General features: G+C 34.9%; 1 protein-coding gene across 2 annotated transcripts in view; it reads left to right on the forward strand.

Moving 5' to 3' along the window:
- Positions 1-6282: 6282 nt before the first annotated feature.
- LOC134747145 (striated muscle preferentially expressed protein kinase-like) overlaps positions 6283-26259 on the forward strand; it is a 58038-nt gene continuing 38061 nt past the window's right edge. Inside the window, exon 1 of one of the 2 annotated variants that reach the window (XM_063681728.1) lies at positions 6283-6649. Coding sequence is in view for 1 of the 2 variants with exons in the window: in XM_063681727.1 (XP_063537797.1) it covers positions 23304-23344 (41 nt within the window). In the remaining variant the exon portion in view is untranslated. Of the gene's footprint in view, positions 6650-23193; positions 23345-26259 lie in introns of those variants that run through there. The other variant, XM_063681727.1, reaches the window with a different exon arrangement.

A 26259-nucleotide genomic window follows, 5' to 3' on the forward strand; every position in this document is an offset into this window, starting at 1 on the left:
CTTTTCTGTCCATAATCTTGTGTAGAAATGGCATCTCACCTCCCTAGCAATAAATTGTAACTAAATCTTCTAATCCTTCTGTGCACACATGCTTAGAGTCATAGTCTAGATCTGAACTGTATGCTAATATTGTATTAATTTCTGAAATTGTCTGTAACTTGTTTTGTGAGCCAAATAAATAAAATAAAAATAAATAATAAGCTTTACAAATTAATTTACTTTTAATAAGCTTTACAAATTAATTTTAATGTACGTCTTAAATCTATTCATTGGAAGCTTAGTTATACTACTTGGTAGTTTATTGTAAAACCGTACACAATTACCTTCAAAGGAATTTTTAATTTTTTGCAGCAGTGTGGCGGGCACTGCTAACTTGTCCTTGTTTCTTGTGTTAAAATTATGTACGTCACAATTTCTCTTAAAATTATTGATATGTTTATGAACATACACAATATTTGCATAAATGTATTGGCAGTATACAGTTAGTATATTAATATCTTTAAACTTATTTCTGAGCGAATCTGCAGTACAAAAATGGAACTGATATCAGCAGCATTACCCCAAAGCAAGATGCCGTATGGCATGATACTATGAAAGTAGCTAAAATACACTAATCTAGCTTTTTTTTTTGTCTGTTAAATGACGCATTTTGCATACTGCATATGCTGCAGAACTGAGTTTACCTACGAGAATATTTATATGAGGGCCCCATTGCAGCTTGGAATCTAACGTCAAGCCCAGAAATGCTGTTCTATTGGTCACTTCCAGTTCCTCATCTTTGATAGTGTGACAGTCGTTTGTATATTTCTGACATTTGTAGTGACGAACTTTATATATTTGGTTTTCTTCTCGTTCAATAATAGGTTATTGACATTGAATCATTGCACTACTTTTGATATCGCACTGTTTACATGATCGCTCGCATCTTCGTGACGTTTGACTTACTTTAAAAATGAGGGAGGTACCGTCAGCAAACAGTACTATACCATGGTGATCTCTCACTAAGTACGGTAAATCGTTTATATAAATGAGGAATAGGAAGGGCCCCAATATCGACCCCTGGGGTACGCCCATTGAAACCAGTGATCCACTCCATTCACGTCCACTTTTTGGATTCTCCCATCCAAATATGTACATTAGAAAAGACAACTCTCACTCAACTTTGTACATTAGAAAAGAGTCGAAACTAGCTAACTGCATGGTATTTGCAATGACAAAGTGTGCAATGTCATCATTCATATCAAATTACTATGAAATTTTGTGCCATTTTTAATGCGACTCTTTTAGCACAATCGGAATAGGATAAACCACGAATTCTCTTTGACAGTTATGAAATTTGGTACATATGTTAATTAAAGGACCCTTTTTCATGTCCACGCCATTTGACTGGAAAAGTGGCATTTTACTCTGAATTTACGTATTCTATGGAAATATGATGTAAGGCAATATTAAAGCTTATTAAATTCTACACAAAACAGTGCAAAATACCTTTGCGGAAAAATTCAATCTTCTTATAGAAAATAATTGCTGAATCCAGATTGAGCGCTTATACTTTTCCAGGGGGCGTTCTCTTGACACGAAACTTGGATGAATAGGAATTCCACGTTTGTCTGTACATTTGTACGTGTACATCTACCCAATATCAACATTTTACTCGACTGCGACTTAACCAGAAAGTAGGATAATGGGTTTCAGTACTGATGATTCTCTATACACCCTGAAGCCCAGAAGCCAAAAATGACGTATCGATAGATTCCTCTTGACGTTCACAACCTATTTACAATTGTTTTATTAAGACCGTTCCATCGCTTTGCCGCTGTCACTGTCACATTTCGCAAGAAAGAACGGGAAAGATCATACGCGCCAAGTGTCAATTTTGATCTAATTTTGTAGATTTTTATTTATTTTAAAAACGTTACCTTTCAATATCGAAATTCGAAAGCTATGAAATTACTATTTAAGTTAAGATTGTTTTTTCTTCTTTTTTTTTATAGTATCACATAATAAATAACCTAGTAAAGTAGGATTAAAAGTCCGCGTTAGAGGTTACTTTGGGAATTAATTAATAATAATAATTAATAATTAAGCCTTTTATTTCCAATAGATTCTAACATAATAAGATTACATTCATGCATAAATATATTAATTACATTAAAATCATATCATAAACTTAACACATCATTAACTATTAACGTATCAATAATTAAGTTTAGCATTAGTACAGCGTTCATTCGTAGAATTTATTAGGTAATATACATATAGGATGTGATAATTTTAACTAAGTATTTATTTATTATAATTATTTCCTTATTTCTATTGGGCTGTCCATTTTTGGACATAGGCCTCCTCCCACCTGTGCCACTCGTTCCTGTCGGCGGCTACTCGAGTCCAGGTGATGCCCGCCTCGGCGACGATGTCGTCTCGCCAGCGTCGCCGCGGGCGGTACGCGTGCCGCGTGGCGCCGCGCGGGTACCAGTGCAGGATTTTCTCGCTCCATCGTCCGTCATTAGTGCGAGCCGTGTGCCCAGCAAGCCATTTCCGCTGCATCTATTATCTTTGTGCGACGGCGGATATCTGAACTGCGTACTCTATCTGTTAACTTAAGATTTAGCATACTTCTTTCGGCTTGGGAATTAATTATATATTATATCGAGCGAAGTATCGATTCGTGTATCGGAAGCTACGAGTATGTTGTTAAAGATAATATAGTCAAGAACTACATATATTTTTCCACGTCTACGAATATCAACGCCTCTTAGAAAAACATGATCATATAAGGAGGTTTTTCGCCTTCTGGCTCAGGGAACCGCCTTAAAAGAAAAAACAAAACAGCCGAGTTGAGAGGATGTTGAAAGTGAAATCATATTTTTTCTTCAAACGTAAAACGCTCATAATAATGGTTCGTTCGATATTAATTATCAATTTAATTTGTTTGAGAATTTAATAAAAAATACCAAATTTAGCTTTTTTTAATAAAAATTCCATGAGAAACATTTGTTTTTTTTTTATAATGATTTTGAATATAATTCTGAACGCACAAGTTGAGTCGATGCAATTTCAAAACGTATCGTCAGAAATGTCAACATTGTCAACAAAAATTTTACATACTAAATGTTACTTTTTTTTTTTTTTTTTTTTTTTTTTTTTTTTTTTTTTTTTTTTTTTTTCGTATGGCTTTTTGTGTTACTCTACTTCAGAGATTTACAGTTTGTAGATATTGTACCGCTTCCTTGGTTAAGGTGGTGAAATCCTCCACCTGCCCATGGTATCTGGTTAGAGGACAATCAAATACCGTGTGGTGTACGGTCTGCTCGGGTGCTCCAGATCGGCATACTGGTGACTCGCACCAGTTCCATTTGTGCCATAAGTAAGCACAGTTCCCAACTCCGGTCCTTATCCGATTCAGCATGCACCAGGCGCGTCGGGGCTCCTCAAAGCCAGCAGGTCGAGTCTTGGTATTAGGCTTGAAGACGTCGCCAGGGAGAGATCTAGATTCCCATTCAGATTCCCAGGAGTCCCGTAAGTTGCACGTTGGTGCTGGGTCGTGGAATCTCAGCGCTGGAGGATGGCGGGACTTAAGTCTGGTCTTTTTAAAATCGTGAAGGTCTTCTTAAGTTACTACATTGGTACTATATTGATGATGATTATAATGTGTACAAATAAAGACTTATTTTTTTATGAGGTGTTTTTTTGCATGTTGCACTTTCCTCGCTATAGTCAGGTGAAAAGTTGTGTGTTACACACAGGTGCAAAATGTATTTTACTTCTCGTGTGTTGAAACGAGGGTAAAATACAACTTTACAGCCTTGTATAACAAATAACTATTAATTTAAAGTTATTTTACGTAGCTCTATTTATTGTGAATTCAATGGATAGTCAGACCAAGCTAATTTTGGCAGCGATTGTGATAGCCCAGACGGTGCCACTGTTATTTTATACGTCAAACTTCTATGAAATTGTGACGTTTACTTAAACCCTTGCACTGTTCTGGGCTATCAAAACACTGCCAACTTAGCTTGGTCTGACTCTATTTATATATTGGTACGATAATTATTTTAATATTTTACTTGGGTAAAGTTGGGCACCAACGGGAAAGTTAGGATTCCCTGCGGTAAATAGTTTTGCCAACCCTTATTTTCCATGAATTGCAACATTGATAACGGGGTTTGATAACCAGATTGCTCGCTTTGCCATCCATCATGGTCTACACAAGGAAGATAGTAGCGTATATGTTCACAATATACCACAGGAACATAGTAGCGTGTAATGTGTAGTAGCGAGATTGCTCGTTTTGCCATCCATCGCCGCCGTGTGTAGACTGTAGAGTCGGAGACACACCCGACGACGGTTCACCTTGCCACGCAGCACGCAGCGGAGCGCTATTTTAGGACGCCGGTCCAAACAAAATTCTACAAAAGACTTGATGATAAGACACACAAGATACTAGTACCTATGACTCTAAATAATTACTTATATTTGTGACATTAACTTGTATTTGTAATGATTGTATTTTTTTCTTATGTAGGTTTCATCCTACAGACTGCATTGAAGGGTTGATGTTAGTTTCCTTATTTTACTAATTACCTAAGATATTAGACTGACAAATTAGGTATATAATACGAAACACTGTAATTATAGTCATTATCACAAATAATTAATTAAATTACGGATTTGGACCATTGTCGCCAATTGAACATAGAATGCCGTGAAGTCATTGTTATGCATTTACTCGTAGTAGGAATCGGAACAAGTCATATCAAGTAACATTTCGCACAGGTAAGATAAGATGCAAATGAATCTGTAGAGGATCGCCTGGTTACTTGTTTAATAGTTCTCGATCAAATATAGCTATCTGTCTATTTCTTCGTTCGAAAATATATTGTTGACAAATGAAGGAGACACACTTATTAACATTCTGAAATGTATGTGTTCACAATACAAGCACCAAGTAGGTATTAGGGGACTTTTTAGAGAAAATAATTATACTTTAGTCGTTATTCATTTAAACATAAAAAATAGGCAAATACATTGATCTCTCTGTTTTTAAACTCCCGCCAAATGTCAAATCAATTTATTATATTACCTAAAGATACAATTACTTTAAATAAATACTTTGTCTAACTATCGTTATTAAAACCACGTGCAATTGTAAGTAAAAACTTAAAATTTCCTATCTACGTGTACGCTGTTGCGATGCCTATTGTGATTATTTAGTGACTCATATTTTACGGATACGATGGGAAGTTAACTTGGGTTTGTAACTTTAGAAGAGGTCAGACACATATTTGTCGTATCCGTGGAGCGTCCTTGTTTACAGAGGTGCTGACGCATCCACAGATAATCTAATTTTCCAGGACACACACAGGTTTTTTTAATTACCTCTACAATCGAAGTAATGTTTTTTTCATTTCTCATGCTCTGAAAGAGGGTCATTGTTGTTCTAAAAGGTGTGCAGAAAATGATACGTGTCTGCACTAGAGCATTTTACGTTCGAAGTACGATTTAAAAAAAAAATTTACGATAAGCAATTGAAATTTGAGTTTGAATGGATTTGTTATATAATTTCCATTCAGATATTTAACTCTCCGTTCCATAAATAACAATACTTTTACCTAAATTGTTAATTGAAAGTTCCCTCAAGAAATACTATAAAAATTTATACTTCGTCATGCTTAAAAAAAACACATTCATTTTACTTTCCTCGTATTCCAAATGAAAAGTAGTGTTTAACTCGGGTGAAAAGCATCATTTCAGCCTCGGACTATTGGCGCTCTCACTGCGTTCGAGCGCCAAAATACCTCGGCAGGAATAAGTGCCTTTCATCCCTTGGTTAACAATACTTATACTATATAAGAACTTCCAAATTAAAGTTTCATTCCTCCGGGAAATACTAAAGGCTCCGTGAATCTGTTAATAAATAAGTGCATTAAGTATAGATTTTAGTCAGTTATTAAATACCTAATCGCTAAACAATCTCGACTCGACTTATAAACAGGACCTGATTTTATTAGACCAAATTAAGTTATTATTTTGTCTAGCCGGCTCCTATATTACCCACTTACAGGCTTTGAACATTACGCATACACAGGTATGTAATTAACTTCAATTTAAATGATTATTGCCTTTTGAATGATGCTATATTTAGTCTCAATTAGGTATTGACTCAAACGGAGGGTTCCCATATTAATGAATGAGGAATAAACATGATTAAATCATGCAACTAATTTGGTTTTATTTTATGATTCAAATTATTCTGTCATGACACTCATGACCAATCTGATGGACATTCAATTAAATTATTAACGCTCTAATGTTGGGTGGTCTGAAGTTATTTGTCCTAACATAAATATTTTAAATATTTAACTCCGGACATTTTCTCATGTGGAATAAAAAAGGCTCTCAATAAAGAACTGTTTTATCTCGTATTACTGGCACCGATAAATTTAGAAACGGCGGCGACCATCGAGTCGCAGTCGCGACTGAGCACTCGCGCCGGCCACAGACGCGCATCGTTTTAAATTTAGAATTTATTGTTTTCTTTTTGTTTTTTTCGGGAGTGCGTTACAAAACTTGTGCTAGTGGTTTTTGTGGAACAAAGCTTTATTTTTTTCCCTGTGTTCTGGGATGTGCATGTGCTAATTTGACAGCAGTAAGTTTTCAAAAGGAAAATATTTTTTAAAGTTGACACGTTTTGTTAAATTTAATTTTACGGAAACTTTTTCTGATAAGATACGAATTGCTACTGTATTTGGTTTAAAGCGACTTTAAAATTACTGAGCTTGCCTTTTAATGTCATTTTATAATGGAGGACGTTTGTAATCGACCTCGATAGCGTTTAATTTAAAACTGGGTTTTAAAGAGACTGCGTTTCTTATTTTTACTGGTGTCGGATGATTCGCATTTTCTGCACTAGGTCGTCGGGGAAAGCTCTCACCACGTCAGCAATGGTCAAAGCAACTTTTAGGCTACCTAGGCTAGGTTCAGAATGGCCGCGCAATGCGCGATCAACAGGTGCTATAATACCTACCTACGTTAAGTTATCCTACCTACCTAAAGTATTTTGGCGTTATTTATAAACGTCTGTCAACTATTACCAGCTGTTGGTAATCTTTTGTCCCTATCTGTCATTTTGAGATTTAGGTTTGTTAAAAAGAGACAGAATTTAAGAAAAGTTTGCAAAGTTTTATAAACAAAGGGTTACTCAACGCATTGCAATATATTTAATATGCGTTACTTACAATTAATCGAATAAAAAAGCTAACACGATGAAATGCGAAACCGGTATGGAATGTATTATTGCAAAACATCCTTGGAGAAACTTTTTCTGCTCTTAATCCTTAAGTACCTATACCTACTTTTCTCTTAAGTAACATTGCTATTAAGTAAAGTAACTTTCAGATACTTTAAAAATTACATATTTCTTTTTGTCCGCAATTAATGAAAATAGATACCTACATTTATTTATTTTATTAGTCAAATACATATGTAGCACAGTTTTATTGATAAAAATAATCTTAAAATATAGGTAGCTAAAATTTCATACCAAAAATATGAAATAGTTTATTTCTTAAAATTATTAAAACCAAAATTTCGACTAAAATCCTTTATTAACATTTCCGAAATAGCTACTATATATTTCAAAAATTAGTGTTCTTGCCGAAAGAATATCTAAGTACACCTGAGGGAGGTACCTATTTCCTATTTTAAATATCTTAATTGTATTTTTTATTGTTGTTGTGTAGGTTACATCCTACACCTTGCATTTAAGGGTTATTGACCATTTTTATCAACAAATACTTATTAAATACCCTACTTATTATCCAGCATTATCCTGTATGGATTTTAAAGTTTAGACCTTTAATTCTTATCTGCTTATAATTACTAGTTTAGTTTAGTTTCATTTATTTCATAATAGCATTACACTACAAATTGCTAAGTTATGTCAATTTACATAAATAAGTACATATTATGATCGTCAAAAGAAACAAACAATAATACTTAAATAAAAATGAAAAGATGAAAGAACGTCATGAGGTAATGTAAAAAAATAAAAAATACCTATCTATCTTCTAAACTGAAAAAGTGTATAAATTTAATCCAAACAAGCATGGATTGCTTGCGTAGGCCGGAAACATCTTAGAAAACGTAACTGTTAGGTTAGGAGTACTCTGACGTATTTATCCGAAACTAATTTCAAATAGGTACTTAAGTCCTTAAGACCGTAAGTCTTAACCTTTTGAACGTTTTTCCTCAAGCGTCAAGAGTGTCAAGACGTGGCCTATACACGCAAATATCTCGACTAGTGAATAACGAATATAAACCTTATCTGTCAGCAGGACAATTGCTTTGACAGCGTCCGCCATGACCACTTTAGTGGTCGCTGGCGTGGAAGGCATGACAGCACACGACCTATTTAGTGGCTCTTGGCGTCCAAAAGGTTAATATTACCTACTAATAAAAGTTACCTGTAGGTATGTTAATTAGACTATTTGAATGGTGAAAGAATTTATTAGCTTACTAGACGTACTGAGATAAATCTGTTATTATATTGCACAAGCACACAATTGAAATCTCCATCTGTAAACGTATGCCTGTATTATTGTTTTCGTGAATGCGAGCGGCGGATCATGAGAAGTGGCCATTGTTTAGAAACCGCATGTACCGTCAGCAGCCGTGTTTATGTTACAGTAAGATATAATAGTTTAGCTTTATGTTTATTAGGTTCAGCAACAACAAACAATCGATTGTTGGAGCGATTAATTTCACTCGGTAGTACTTGTTAAAATTTAAAAAATCTACAGTTAGCCCCCGCCCCATCCACAGTCTCCACACTCGTGTTAGCGGCTTCGCGCCGCGGATCGCGCACGAGTGTGGAGTGGAGGGCCTTATTAACAATTTCAAATTTCACAAATTTGAATGCTCACACGCCGGAATGAGTTGTAAACTAGAAAAAATAATTGGCCAAGCCCGAGTCAAAGCTCGAGGCATTGTGTTCCGTGCGCATCGTTATACTTAATATACTTTACAGAGGTTGTTTGCCTGTTTTTAGTAAACTTTTTAAGTTTAGTCAACTAGGAACCATAAAACCAGACGTAGTTTCGCCATGTCTAACCTAATATGTTTAAACCATGGGTCGAAAAGTATGAAAAAAAACGTGACTGTAGAGTTTAATAAAGACATTAAACCAAAACTATAGGCAACATGATCAGTTAAGCCGTTTTTGAGGTATCGCTTATCGCAAAACGTCTTCCTTTCATAGGAAAACGACGTACAAAGCGTTGTGAAGGTATTCCATTTTGCTTGTTATGTGCAAATGCTACTTACTAATGTTAGTTCTACGTTTTTGTTTCGTAATTCCACGTTTAATTAAACGTAGAAGCTACCGTGTCGTTACCGTGTCGTTAAGAGATCACAGAAAATAAAAAAATCAATGAACCATTTTTTTAGATACTTAATCAAGATTAAGCCATTTGTAAGGAACAGATTGGATACGGAAGTGCTAAGGAAGTACTAAGTAGTCAAAGTAAGTGATCTTCTTTGGCGGGAACGGGCTCGATTAGATGCATAGCCTGCATCAAAAGTACGTCGCGGGGACGGTAATTTGTGTTTTGGGAAAGTATCCTATGAAACTCAGTGACACATTCATCCTCAATGTAGTCATTCGCAAGTATATGTATATATAATTATATACGAAAAGCGAGCCATTGTATTCGACAAAAACCTACGAGATAATTTATAGGAGCTGTGCAGTCAAAACGGCAAGTGCAACGTTACATCCAAGCGCTCAGACTCGAATAGGTCAATTTTATGGTTCACCATTGTAGCTCGGTATTCTATACTGCTTCAATTTAAATTAAATTTAGAACTTATTATTTTGATTTGATTTTGTTTTTAGTTCCAAGCCATATATATATAGACTTTAATATTATTTAGAACTGCTAAAAAAGGAGGGTTTGTCTAAGCTAACAAAGTGAGAGAGTGTAGGTAGGTAGTGTAAGAATGAGATAAACGTCATATTTTCATAGAAATTTGACATTAATGATGATATAGTGACACTCGGACTATATCAATAATTGGACGTAGTTTAGGGAAAAGGATCTAATCCACAATTTGTTAAAAAAAATATCTTTCTTTCAAACAGAAAATCAATTAATTTAAATGTCATAATATTTTATGGATGAATCCTTTTCGCTAAACTACGTTCACTTGATACTGAATTCAGTCCGAGTTTTTATAATTAAGTTTTTCTAATGTTTCTATAACAATATAAACCGCATTAATGTTATTACTCTACTTAAGCTGTCAAACAAAAAAGTATAAGTTATGAGTAAGTTATTTATATTTTCTGCACGTCTTGAATTTAGGACGAGGAAAAATATATAATATTATCATGTTTTTCAAAGAATTTAAAAAAGAAAATCTTTTCCATTATTATTTTTTTAAAGAAAAAAATATTTTAGTAGGTAGAACTTGGATTCATGAGTACCAAATCTTAACTGATATTTTTGTCGCTGTCTCTAAGGTTGACGAAATTTACTGCCCGATTCGAACTTTAAGATACGTCAAATATTACGAGTATTACGACTAGATACGATATGTATTAGATATGTCAGTGTCAAAAGTGACGTTTGTTCAAACAAAAACGTATCGTAATATAATCGTAATATTTGACGTATCTTAAAGTTCGTATCGGGCCGATAAAGTGAGCCGATCTCTCAAATAAGTTTGAACAACATCGGCTCAATTTCGTCAACTTTACCTGTTTCCAAAAACTACAATAAAAAAATTAATTGTCATATACTTTAGGTCTTCCAAGATTATTTTCTCGTAACAGAACGGGATCTGGTTGCTGCTCTCACCAATCCTTTCAAAAATATACATACTGTATACAATTATACACAAATGTCATAGTACTTAATGCAAAGGGATATTGTGTATATTGTTTCGACGAATTAGATACTCTCTAATAAATATTAAATTACTTTGTTATCTCTATACGTCTTACTAACTAAGTGCTTTATTGTGTACAAAAACAAAACGACAATGAAGAACGGAATTCTTAATATAAAAATTTAAAGTTTACTCCAACAATAAATATAATTCTTACTGAGCACATCGCCGCTATACTTACTCAACCTCGTATCTGCAACTCTCATTTGATGACAAAAACACCCGTATTCCGAATGAAAGAAAAGCGACATTTCCTTCAAATGATTGTTGCAGATATGAGGTTGAGTAAGTATAGCGACGACATTGAGATAGTCCATTGGTTGGAAAGCCCGTTCGAAATTTAAGCTTATTTGCTTTATAACAAGGTTGTATTTTGTAGATCTTTTTTTCTCTCATGTGTTTGGTAGACTATTACAAAATAATGAAATAACCCACAAAAATAAGCAAGTTGAATTAAACTTTGTGTCACACACATAAGTCATTAATTTCAATGCCAAAGTTTTAAGTAAAGATCTTTCTCGCTAAAACGACTTCCTAATATGAAATTACCAGTCTAAGTAGCTGATCCAAGCTAGTAACTGAACCTAAGTAACCTAAGATCAGGCTGCAGTTAAAATACTAATAAAGATAAGGTTAACCTGATAATTTTCCCGCCGTCTCCATACTCGATTTAGTTGGTTACTGGCTGGTTAGATGCCTGTTAGCTAGTTTTTCCGAAAATTCCCAGGACAGAGGCGAATCTTTTTGTATGAAAACTTGCAACTTTAAATGCATTTTTTATTGAAACTACTGCAGTCTAAAATGAAGTCAAAATCAGTCTATCGACTCAATTTTTTGCAAGCTTTCTAATGGTACCCCACTCGATTCTTACAAATAAAATAAAAAAACAGGTTACTCCTCAACCCCCTAAATTACCCCTAAAATAAAAAATAAGCGATTTTGACTTATTTACAATATTAGTGGTGGTAATTGCTATAACTGTTTCAAATTTTAGGTTTCTATGTCAAACGGTCTCTGAGAAAAACGCATTTAACTGATTTGCAAGACCGAAGTGATCCCATAAGTGTTCCGTTTGTCAAAACAAAGTTTTGCACGGAACACGGAACACTAATAAGTACAAAAAATCTACTAAATTCTAGTAAATATTTCTATAGTCACAATTAAGCTGTCAAAAGTACTAAAAAAAGTGAGCTCCGCTTGTATTACAAGCTACAAGCTTTTGATAAACAGGGCACAGGTGAGTGCACTTATTTAACAAGATTAGGTATTTTTTATTTCCGAATTACTTCATAAAATAAGGACTTTACCTACATCTTATAATAATGGCACACAGACATTTTGGGATTTTATTAAATACGTGCAAATAAAAATCAATCTTACAATCTTAGTTATAGCCAACAAAGAACTGATAACGTTTAATCCGCAGTTACCTTACCTATGACTAATCTATATGCCGATGCCGTTTATTTGACTGATAAGCCGGATTTCTTTCCAATACCGTGAAGATATACCATAGGTAGGTATACCCATGTCAGGAAACTCCTTTGCATTGCAGTACGTAATTTTTATTATGATCTAAGGTTATAAAAACATGATTTGAAAAATTATAAAACAACTACTAGGAAGAATTTTAGGTGCCCTTTAATAGAGCATGATTGAGTTTTTGTTTTCAACATTTTTTGCAACGCTACTTTCATGCTAAAAATAAATTAAAAATATGTACCGGTTTCTGCATCGGTCCAACATAATATACGAGTTATGCTGATTATGCCAGTCTGTTCGGAAAGAGAAGAGTCGTGGAATGTATTGGGCCCCATACATTCCACTACTCTCCTCTTTCCTCACAGACTATAATATGTATGTACTACACAATGAGTCAGTGATTCAAAATGACGTCAATCGTGCAATGAAAGACTCTTTGATAAGTCGATCCTTTCGATCTAATATCTATTATCTGTATTTAATGACTACATAGTATAAAACAAAGTCGCTTCCTGCTGTCTGTCTGTCCCTATGTATGCTTAGATCTTTAAAACTACGCAACGGATTTGGATGCGGTTTTTTTTTAAATACATAGAGTGATTCAAGAGGAAAGTTTATATGTATAATCAGCATTGCACTCGTGCGATGCCAGGGCGGGTCGCTAGTATTTAATATGACTAGGTACCTAAGACTAATTATGAATTAATTAAAAATTGCATCGAATACTAATGCGATAATATTAGCACAGTCTTTCTATAACAATCTGTCTACAATTTTGCTTGCTTGCAAAGTGCTGAAATACTAAACGGAAGAAGTTAATGGCACATGGCACTTTTAAATTATGCAAAATTATCATTTAAGTCTTCGAAAAGACACGAGTTGATAAAAATGCAGCAACGTGTTTCTAAACATATGTCGCTGACGATTTCGTAATTGGAAATTTGATATCCGATGTTACACAATTGTGGGATATAGGTACATGTACCTACCTACTCCAAATTGAGTAGCAGGTACATAAGACTTTACTATCGACTCTATGTAGAATTAATAAGACCTGAATATTCTATATAAATAATAGCTTTGTTTATTTTATACAAAATAAATAAATATTTTTTTGAGAACTCTCATGCACGGAAAACACGCCCCCTGGCGGCTGCGCGCCGCACGGCGCGAAAATTTAAAATATTTATTTACCGCTCGAGGTATTATAATTTCAAAAATATATTTCTTCATTAAAGATACATCTATGTCGACTAAACGCATAATCCGTATCACTATTCACTATATTGCAACTTGCAACTATAATTTGAACACACGTCACATCGATAAGATATCGCCGAAAAACCTTAATATGCAATAGGCCATTATTTTTCAAACTTTACATATAAACTGTTTGTTATAGGAAATTTACTACACAATATTAAATTTTAATGGACACCACAGAAACCATTGCCCGCCCACGACCTACCATCTAACATCCCGGGAAAGTAATTAATGATCCTTGAAAACCTTTTTATCTTGCGCCCTATCCCTTAATTTACATAAGTCGGGTTTTAAGTGGTTTTTTATACATACTCTACTAGACCCTGGATTTATTTTGAAAACAGGTTTGAATGCTCTAGATTGGCATAACACAAAACCAAGATGGGTGTTGGTCGCTGTGATGTATATTTTTTTGTACCGTACCTAATTCAATAGCTCTACATATGCCAGAAAGAATTGGTAAAATAAATTAGGTGAACACTTAAACGAGGTGCTAGGCGACGATATACATACTTATATAGATAGTAAACACTCAGATTGTGTGATTGATCTGTGCTCATCACACAAATAAATGCCCTTAGCGGGGTTCGAACCCAGGACCATCGGCTTCGCAGGGTCGGTCGTGATGTGCAACTTTTATATGTAGGTAAATTTATAAGAGCTGGCGCGAGATTTGTGAACCGAACTGACATTTTCATGAAACGATAGGAGAGTTATTTAAAAAATACAGTTTTTAAGCCGCTATTAGTTTCAGAACTGAATGCATTTCGTAGTAAATGTACAAAATTGAATAAATAATAATTCTGGTAGCTGTTACGAGTTCTTGACTTTGTAAAAATATTAGAACAAAAATGCTCTGTACACAAAGAAGCTAAAGAAGTTTATATAGATATATAATATAATAAACAAAGTTGTATTAGGGCACAGAATAAATAATAGTGATTAAGGTATATTTTTACGCAACACTGACCAAATCATTAATTTTAAAACGGCCAGGAATAACCCAAATAAAAATATATGCCTACTTCCGCATAGCGGCCGGGAACGATATAATTAGTTCCCGCTTCCGTCACTTTATCAAGATGAATTGTCGCGAAGACAGGCCGAGAAATGGGCGCTAAGAAATTTTAGATGATTTCATTGAAAACCAGCTATGGCTCGCCATATTTTTAATGTAGGTTTTCCCATTTTGTCCCTGCCCCACGTGACTGCCGTCGTACATGAGGCGGGGACAAATGGGAATAATTTATACAAGAACATCTATTCCCATTGTGTCTGGCGGGTATAAATGGGAATACACCATATTTTTCCCTATAGGGCTTAATAATCCTTCTATTCCTAAACATAATTATTATTGTTAATTTCGCCCCTAAGAAGTACTTCAAGTTTTGTTAGCAATTAAACTATTTATGTGTCTATTAAATATATTAACTTTAAACGATAACAGTTCTATAAGTTCGGCTTTGTGACAATAACATAAGTAAAACTAATATAATTATCTGAAATTACAATATTTTCAGGCTTTCGCCCAGTCACCTGTGGGTCGTCTATACCTGGAACGTCATAAGTGCTTGTGCATGTCGTGTTGTTATCATTGACTTTTTTGTGTTATCGTGTCGGTTCCCCAACTTCTGTTAAAATAAATAACACGTGCTTGATGTGCTACATAATAGCACTGTAATTTTTTTTTTCTATAAAGACTGATTGTTATTATTTAATTGTTAATTTGCGAATAAATGTTTAATTTTTGTCATACTTTTCTACACCGAATTCAGTACGTTAATTTCAAATAAATCCTGCTATCCATGAAAATAGCCTTTTTATACCGAATCCTTGTAGAACGTAACTTTTTTTCATACATATCCGTGCGATCATATCCGTATTATCCGAAATATCCGGATCTAAAAATTGACGGATATTGCAAACTAGGTACGTACAAGAATTTGCATTTACAAGACTTTACTGACATCAGGTCACACTTACCTACATATACAAATTAGCCATGTCGCGCAGTCTTATATTTCTAGTATTTGTCCTTGTCTATAGAATACTAAAAATAGGTACCTATTTTTATTATTTATTTATTGTGATTTGTATTTTGATGTTTAAGAAAAATGCATAGCCACTGAGCTCCTTTTGATATTTTGTTTCCGTGACACTTTAATTTCTTCGCTATAGGCTAAAGTGTGCTTACCTATACAAACAACTACCTATTACAAAAATATTCAATATCTCTTCGCTTACAACCTTACTCCTAAAAAAACTATATCCACTTTTGGGCACCCCATAACTTGTCCCCTTTCTTTCCCAATGGGTACAAAAAAGACAAACGACCGAACCGCATAGATAATGCTCAAAAAAGCCGGGGCCTTAAAAGGAGATACCATATCTGTAAATAGTTGCCTACGAGTGACATCGACATAGATTATATTGTAATTGATGTATAGAAAAACGGCTAGTCCGTCTAATCTAAGTTTGCACTGGTTTGAATAGAACAGAGTGAGGGAGTGTCCTTACAAATGTCAAAATTTCATAAAACAAATCAATTTAATCATACATTTTTGACCCTTTCGTCTAAAACAAAAAAAAGTGTATATTTTTAACAACAAAGAAACTGTAGAAATATTAACCCTTTAATTCGCAATGCCAAGAATACTTTACACCAGAATCAAAAAAATATTGCAACGTAATTTTCACTTAAACCCAGTACTTTTTTTAATAAAATGATAGATTGAAACCTAACGCATCTTTGACGACTAAAGTAATTGCCAAGGCACACGTATTTTGACAGTTAGTCGCAAGATTGTGCTGCGACAGCAATCGACCGTAGGACGTAAGATAATTATAAAATATTTAAAAATATTTATACCTATAATATCTATTGAAATACTATTACAACGTGTTATTGAGGGTATGTGCTTTATGTTTTTATGTTTTTCTAACGAAATGGAAACTTAACTAAGACAGGACTGGGTTACCATTATGCGTGTTAAGAATGCTTAGCTTCGCGAGATTCTTAGAAATATACTTAGTGTAAAGCATGTTAAGCATTCTTAGCACTGCGCCGCTATTAATAAAGTACATTATTGTTGGGCTGTTAAGTAATTTTAACATTGCGAAGATAAGGTTAATGTGAGAGAAGAAGCAACATACACGGCTTGATGGATTCAAAGGTGGTAAGCCGCCAAAATGGCCGTTTCGCAGCGAGCTCCTCCCAACCCAACGTGCAGGATCGATAGCACACGCGTTTAGGTGACGCTTGCACAATTGCACATCCTTATAATCGGAGGTACTGACCACCGTGCTTCCGCTTACCCTCTGCTAATTCTGAGTAGAATATAGGTTTAGGCAAGCGGCGATCGTCCATTCAGAGAACATGCCCACACCACCTGACCTGACGCTGCATGAATAGTGTCTCCATGCCGTACATCTCGGGAACGATGCAGGACCTCGTAGTATGGAACCTGCCATTAAATCCTAAATATAGATCTTAGGCATCTTAGGTGGTACGTGTCTAGTCTTTTGATATCTGGATTTAACAGGCACCATGTCTCTGCGCCATACAGGAGGACTGGAATTATTAGGGTTAGGTGGGAGTTTGATATTATGGGACCTCCACACACGATCAGTTAGTCGCAGGAAATTGGCAGCGCCGTTGGCAATGCCAGATGGTATTTCTGAAGCCAGTGTTGTCTTGTCGTATTATATAGTGCTCCCAAGATGATCTAGTGGTTTCCCATCTAGATTCAGCGGTGTTGAATCAAATTCAACTCCCCGGGGTAGTTGTTTTAGGATTTGCGTCTTGGAAGCACTTATTACCAGGCCGAATTGTTGCCAAGAGCGGTTTAATGCGTCCACGTAGCTTTGGAGATGCGCCATACTGTCAGACATAAGGCATACGTCGTCAGCGTATAGTATCTCTAATATGGAGACTTATTGCACTTTAGACTTCGCCCTGAACCTTGATATGTCAAAGACACCTTTCTCAGTCCACACATTTGGTTGCTACAACACTTTAAAGCGTCTCTCATCACCACTGAGAAGTATATGGCAAAGAGTGTATTTAGGTCCCATGACACATCCCTGCGTCACTTCGCCTGTAACCTATCCAGGCTCCTCAGACAGTTCGTTTTCATGTTGAACCTGTGCATTCATACCATCGTGGAATTGGCGAATGAGGTTTACGAACTTCTTTGGATTTCCAGATTTTCGTAGAACAAGCCATAAGGCTGCGAGTGGGAGACTACATACGACGATACTCAAAAGTCGAAAAAGCCCGAGTCAACGTAGACTACCCCCAGACCGTAAAACAGTATACAACGCTCATATGGGAGTAGGTGTTGATTTAGCTGATATGTTGGTGGCCCTATATCGGTCAAATTTCTAAACCAAGCGCTACTATATGGCTATGTTTTCTCAAGGTCCTGGACGTATATGTAAATAATGTCTGGTTGTTGTATCGGCGACAAGTAGGAGCTACTGAAAAGACTATGCCACTAAAGTACAACTACCATTGGAGCTTCTACAAAAACCGGGCTGGGCCGTCCAATGGGATTGTACCTGTCAGAAAAGCAACAGTAGTTCCAAGACCTCTACCTGTAGTTCAGTATAGGTAGAGGTCTTGGACGACACTTGCCAGTGTACACCTCATACGGAAGATGTAGGTATTGCAAAAAAGGATACACGAACATGGCTTAAAATGCAAATTGAGATTATGCAGTAGCAAAAATAAAATGTTTCTACTCTTTTCATGCTGCTTAATAAAAACTTTTTATATAAAAAGTATAAATCTGTTATTTATTTATTATCTCTAAACCATGCGCAATGTCAAGAATACTGGACATTGGTGGCAAATGGTCATATGGTGAAAGTCGGGCAACGTCAAGTATTCTTAGCATATGTTTTCTAGAAGAACATATACAAAATATTTTTATTTTTATTTTTCTGTAGTTTATATTACCCCTAAGAACTCATTTAAGTGCTTGAAACCAGAAAATAATAGAAAAAAAAATTTGAGCATTAAAGGGTTAATACCTAATAAATCCCTCAGTATGTAATGAATTACTTTATTTAACACAAAAAAAATACAATACCTACATAAAAAAAACCCAAGAACTAAAAATAATGTATTAAAAAAACCTTAACTATAAATAAAACTAAAGTAACCTATAAAAACTACTTGAATAACCCACCCCGCATCGTTCCCGACGCAAAGGTGCCCATCACGCTCGCTGCGTTTCCGCGTTGAAACGCAATGGACAACCTCTGCGCAATTTGACACTGTGTTAACGGTTTAACCGGTTAACCCCGGGTTAGTGGGATGGTGCAAGTGGGGCTTAGACATAAAAATAGATATTTTGTGATGTAGGCTGCATCCTACAGTATCTATTTTAGGGGTTATCTAAAGTCTAAACTATAAGTACAAACACTGACATTTAGATTTTTTAATCGATATAAATATTTTGGCAAAGATCAATGGAGTTGAGGCTTTTCACAATTATATACCCCAGATACTAAACGACCTGTATGTTTACTTTAGGTACTTGTATTATACTCGTTATACAAAAAATGCAGTAGGTAGGTAGAGAAGCACCTACCTAAGTAGTTAATGTTACAGCTCGTTCTCAATTACTACCTACTTGTGGGCATTTAAATTACCTATAACAAGTTTTTTGCCGATATATTCCTAGTAAGTGGTAATGTTGTATGTCAAAGTTTATTTTAAGTACGCTACTACTTTAAATTAGAAATTAGTTACAGGAGTCCCACAAACTGTAAAAAGTGCATAAATTAAAAAAAACGGTTCAAATTGATACTTCTGACATCTAACAACTTATTCCCACAAAAAATAAATCATTTTTTGCCACATTTCGACGGATCTAAAACCATCCAGTCGGTAACACTTGGTACTGCTTGACGGAACCGAAAGAACATACATAACACAGATATATAAAACAAGTGTGTATGTTGGGTTTATGTGTAAACGGGTTTGGAAAGTTGTGTCAATGACCCGAGCCGGTGTGGTGACAGCATTTCGGACGTCTGCCCGCGAACTTCGAAAATCGAAATTCGTGTAGCGTCCATCTCGGTGTCTCTATAGTAACACAAGAACGATAGATATGGAGATGCGAATTTCGAATTTACGATAGCCGACACAAAAACAATACTGTACATAATAATTATAATTACATACTAGAGGCACACTTTTTAAGTTCAAGTCAGTGTGCAGTTACTTTAGACTTAGACTTAAGTACTTAGTTATTTATACTTTCGTTTTGGGTTTGTTGTTAATAGAAAAGATTAGGCATCTAACAAATTTTTAGCTTTTTACGTTTTATGAGATTGTTTTTGTTTATGAGTGTGTTGTTTGTAAAAGAAATAATAATACTTAATTAAACACAATTTCTATGTATATAAGTATGTATTTATCTATATAAGTATGTATAACGTCACCTAGCACCCATAGTACAAGCTTTGCTTAGTTAGAGGCTAGGTTGATCTGTGTAAGATGTCCCGTATTGTTTATTTATTTATTTATAAAAAATACTAAAATATATATAAAGATTTAAAAAATACCCACCTATGATTGTTAATTTAATTAGGTACATGCATGATAAATAATTTATTATTCTTGCTCTACAAGCTTATTTAATAACACCAATAATGCAATAATGTGAAATCCGCAATTATTTTATAAAATTTTTGAAAAGATATTCGAGGTTTAAAACGTAAATATTTAACATAGTTTAGTTTAGGTATATTATTTTCCAAATGTAGTAGTATTTTTATTACATTCCTGGTGTCATAAATGTTATTGATGGTGTCTGGTAAGTAAGGCACATTGATTAGTGTTTAGTGCTATTTCATACATTTGCTACTAAACGCAAATAGCAGGCCTGTACGCAATAACTAAGCTGAATCAAGAGGATTCCATTCCACATTAAAAATCTTTTCTCTTTATGTCATCTCAAATTCAAGCATTCACTTTCGCTCTCGTGTTTGAACGAATGTCAACTGTCATTTTAATTTAATGACAACATAGACAACCAATACTTTTGTAGCCTTATGTTTTACCGGTTACGGCGAAGCAAAACTAGGGTTATGATTTTAGAGTTTTCATATGAGGAAAATTGTTGTTTTTATATTGATTTTTTACGTTTTGATCAATGGCAAATGCCATGAAAAAAAAACACCAGAAGGAAACTAGACTATATTTGCAAGAGAAGAGAGAACTCCAGCCAAAACCTTAAGAAACCGGCCAAGTGCGAGTCGGACTCTCGTTTGAGGTACGGAACCCTAAAAAGATTAATATGTTGGCTCGATAGAAAATAAACCACGAAAATATGTTTAATTTCATTTATCTTCAATTGTACATACCATACCAGTATAATTTTAGTATAAAATAGCTAGTGATATAGCCGAGGGATGTGACGAGGAAATTTTTTACCAAAGGTTTATATTAGTATTTTTAGTAGAAAGTAATTGAGATAAATCATATCTCTTATTCATCACATCACGGGTGAAAACAATGAATTATTAACTTGGGAAAAACTTTTTCAATTTTAAGCACAGACAATAGAAGTAAAAGTAAATTGTAATTAATTAGTATTTATGTAACTACCTACTGCCGTAATTATATCTCTTATGCAATATGATATAATATAACTGATAGTAACTACCTAAATCAAACAATGCTCAAAAAATGTCATTATGTGTAAATTATCCACACTCACTGTCCATCTTTCTAACCGTATGCACCTAGTTAAGCAGATTAGATATCCAAAATATAACAAAAATATTTTTGTAACAACACTAATTACTACTTAATTAATTTGGCCCAAAAATACGTTGACAAATATTTTTTCTAACTTTTGCAAAAAACTGTTTTAAAAAAATTACGTTAAAAATTGAAACTACAATAATTTAAGTGAAAAAAAACATATTATCTCAAAAATACGACGCGGTTTTAAGGATGACTCACGTTAGACCGGGCCGTGACCGGGCCGGAGCTTCCGGCGCTTACTTTTCTATGACATGACAGGTGATCACGTGATGCTTTCCATAGAAAACGAAGCGCCGGAAGCTCCGGCCTGGTCACGGCCCGGTCTGACGTGAGTCATCCTTTAGGTATAAACTTTTGTCAAAGTATGTTTGGGCCAACCTGTGTTATGGAAAAAAATACTAAAGCAAACAATAAAGTTTTTTGCCAGTCAAGTTCACTGCCTGCCATGCCATTACGTCAAATATTCTGCGACTAATATCGCGTATCGTCCTAAAACGGCAAACAATGCTATAATCAGGCTTAATTATGCTACCATAACAGTATATCTACGTTCGCATGACGTATTTTGGCTGCGAACCCGGTGCCGCTTTCCGTATATGCCAGTTCTAAGCCAATGTCACGGTGTGTGTAGAAATTACAGTTGTTTAACCCAATAAAGGCGCTGTTAAAGCTACCACAAAGAGAGCTAGCACACAGCGACGTTAGCGACTGTTTGCAGCGATTTAGTAGAGCGTTAGGAGCGATGCAGAAACGTTTTTACGTGTGCGAGGCGAGGGTATAGGACATATATTATGACCAGCGACAGCATCGCGACTGTATCAATACTGTATTGCAGCTGCATCGCTACTGAATCGCTGCAAAAAGTCGCTGTGGGATACTTCCCAAAGGAAGGAAATTATATCTGTAGGTATGCATAATATGCGGAGTTTGATTACGTAAAAATAGAAAAACTTGGTGTGTAGAATAGAAACTCACTTGTTCGTATTTGCGCAAATATGATTCTGCATCCCTGTTTTTTCTCTCCGTAAAATTTTTCTTTCAAGATAAGTTTATATTGAACTTTTCCGTTATTAGGTTGCGTTAGGTAGGTTTTGTGATTGTATTAATCGTGTACAATCTGGGCAAACAACCCAGATGCAGGCATGCAGAGGCAGGGATATTAAAAATATAAAATTCAATAATTAATTCTTTTTCTTAGATTTTTATGTTTATTTGCATTAGATAGTAGGTACCTATCTTTTTATACGTATCTATACCCATACGTACGTACAATAAATACTTATTTAGTATATTCTAGCGACCCGCCCCGGCTTCGCACGAGTAGTTCAACTAATTTACACAAAACCTTTACAAATTATACATATAAACCTTCCTCTTGAAATGCTCTATTAAAAATATCCGCATCAAAATCCGTTGCCTAGTTTTATAGATCTAAGCATATATAGGGACAGACATACATACAGAGCGGAAAGCGACTTTGTTTTATACTATGTAGTAAAGTGAAGATACTGCTCGCGACAGTTTGACTGTGCCAATACATATATTCAATTATTAATGACGTTTGAATCAATGCATCGATCGTATAGAACAATCAGTACGCTTTTAACACTTCATCAAACGACCCTGTGCTGTCAGAAATATTTTGTTTGTAACAGTCTAACAAGGAAAACAAAAAACTTTTATATTTTCATGGCTACGGATTTGAAGTTTTTAGACTACAAATTAAATTAGGAGCTTATCGTGTACTACTTTTACGTTCCAAATTAATGCCCTAGTTTTTTTTATTTGGTGTTATGAAATGTGATTGTTTAGTGTTAGAAAGAAGATGAGTCCGTTAAGTGTGTTTAAGAAGACACACAGGCAGATGTAAGTTTGATGCACGGAAATTACTATTTTATACAATTGTGATACAATAGAGAGCTTTTCATTCGAGCACCGACCGTGTTTAGGCAACGAAGCTTGCTGAGTAGCCTAAATAAGGTACGAGATTGAAAAGAATTGTATAAGAGTTTTGAATGATTTTCGGTTAGTTTCACAAGACTTACATTGACCGGGATAAAGAATTGTATACATTCTCTACGAGTTATCTAAAATAATACTTTTTTTATTATAAAAACTAAATAATTAATGAAAATTGGTAAGAATCTCAGTAGACCAAAATTTAGTACAAAAGACATAAACGGGCGACTATTTCATGAGCATAATAAAATTATGAAATAGTTTATTTATTTTCTATAGGAGCGCATACATTAAAAGTACGCAGTTAATAGTTTGGTATACGAAATCTTAATTCAACCATTACAGTCGACGAGTAGAAATAGTACATTACGATACAAGAGCGAAAAGTAGGAAATAGGGAGTGTTTTAAAACCTTGCAGTCTATTACAGTCAAATCTCAATCATAATAACGCGTAAACTGTAGTAGATATTCCCAAATGCCGCAAAGCCGAAAGAGCATCGTAATCAAGCTTTCAAACAGAAGTAGATAGGTATTAGATACACATAAGAAGTGACTTTAGATAAATTAGTTTTTTAACTAGATGGTTGTTTTTAAGTAATACGTAACAAGCATTGTTTCAAATAAAAGGACGAAGCCAAGGACAAACCACAATTTTCACAAGCTCGCAAACCAAACTTCATCACAGCTACAATTTAAACCGTACGTGCATGTAGCAAGGTCTCATATACAATACACAAGAATGGATAATAGGTTGTTGTTATAGCGACGGGAGTGATGGATGCGGGCACATGGACGCTAAATACAGACGACCCACTTGCCTACGTCTGACACTGTTCTTGGGAAATTGCTGCAATATTATGCTAGGTATATCATTACTCATTAGATTTAGTACTGATATTTGGACGGAAAGTTTTCAGTTGTGAAATTTTCGGAAACTTTTTGGAACGAAATGTTCCATTTCCGCACTTTTTTGTGTCAAAAGCTTTTTTTAGCCATCGCTATTCTGGTAGTAATATCTTGTGTACATCTGGAGTCACTAGTGATTATGCTGCCTAAATTAAACTAAACTTTTCCTATTACATATTTTAAAGTCGGTAAACTGTTACAAATGAAGGAGACAAAATTGTCAGCCAGGAGTCAAACGTGTAACTCAAAAGACACGACTATACTTACCTAGCATTATTTGAACAAATATAAAATAAAACTATAAAATCGGATTATATCGCGTTTCGAACCCTTTACAGCGTTCGTGGTCAACGGGTGACGACGGGTCATAGTTTTATTTCATGAGTAACTGTCGCGGTAACCGAACACAATATTAAAAATTTTAATTTTAGAAATATCAGCATCTTTAGGTACCAGCTCATCAGCTGCCCTATTTAAACATCCATCAGCCGGCCCTTTGTCATACCCAGACTCAAAGAAAGGCCAAGATTTGCAGTAGAGCTTAAATTGATGTTTTGTTGCTGGCGATACTGTCTGAAAGGACCATCACTGAAGAAGTGAATGATTGCAATGAGTGAATTAAAATATTACAAGTTTTACGGTGTTTAATTGTATATAAGCTTAAAAGAGTCTCTTGGGTCACAATTTTTGTGACACAGTGGACCGTGAGCCAAGTGACATTTAAACAATATTGGCAATCTTTTGGCTCAAAATTATTGCAAATACAGCAAAACCATGGTCCTGTGGCATTTTAGACCTAAAATACAAGTTAAGAATCAAATTAGTTTCTAAAAGTAATTAATTTATCGAAATTGCATTATTAGCCACTATAAGCAATAAGCACAACTTTCCACTTTTCGAGTCACGGACGAAATGGCCCAGCCAGTTTTAAGGCCCGGCGACGGTGGCGCTCCTGAGAGCCCCTGTGTCAGCCCGCCCCGGCCCGGTCTAACGGGCATCCTTTAACGTTTAATATACAACAATGGCAGGCGCCATCACTCGATCTCGATACGCAGATGCCGCTCCTATTGGTTAAGCCGTTTATGTTCTATCCCATTCGCATTTATTAGAATATTTTATCTTGTGACTCAGCCTACACGTGTATTACTGACGCGGCAGGGACAAAGATTCAAAAAATATTTTATACACTTAAATATTTGACGACGTGCTCGATAAAAATAATTTAAAATAAGGAGACAAAGTTTTTAATAACAGAGTAACATAAAAAAAATCGTTTAAGAAAATATTTTCAGGATCATCATTAGTAGTGAGTCCATACGCCTTAGGGGCAGTAATAATTACGAGTATTTTGTATGGGAGGCAAATTTCGTCACCTGAGTCACCGTGATTTTTCTTAAAAAAACTTAATAAATTTACCATTATAAACTAAAGCAAACATAAGAAAATAGATCTTAGTTTATGATTGTGATATAACATATTAAATATATATAATTATAGTAGCAGTTAATATTTTCCAAATGAACAGGACTGTTTTAATTAATGATTACCTATAACTTACCTATTTAGTGGTTTTTACCCATTCTTACGCAATTTTTAAATATTATTTAATCACTAAACCCATTTACTTAATGAATATAAAATGGGCCGAGAGCATCTAGTAATAGCGTCTCACTCTCTCACAAAGCAAAATGTGAGACGCAAATACACATTGGACAAATATATTGAACAGGTGGAATACCACCCTTAGACAAAGAATACAAAGTAGGTAGGTATAAGATATTTTACAGCACATCTGGTGTTACTTTACCGCACTAGTGCGATAATTAGCACTATATCAAAAATTTTAAGGGCCATATGTACTGTAAAACGTTGTACGATACATGTGCGAATAGGTAATTCGTAACTCGTATCGATT

The sequence above is a fragment of the Cydia strobilella genome, chromosome 14 (genome assembly GCF_947568885.1).
Source record: "Cydia strobilella chromosome 14, ilCydStro3.1, whole genome shotgun sequence".
Taxonomy (NCBI): Eukaryota; Metazoa; Arthropoda; class Insecta; order Lepidoptera; family Tortricidae; genus Cydia; species Cydia strobilella.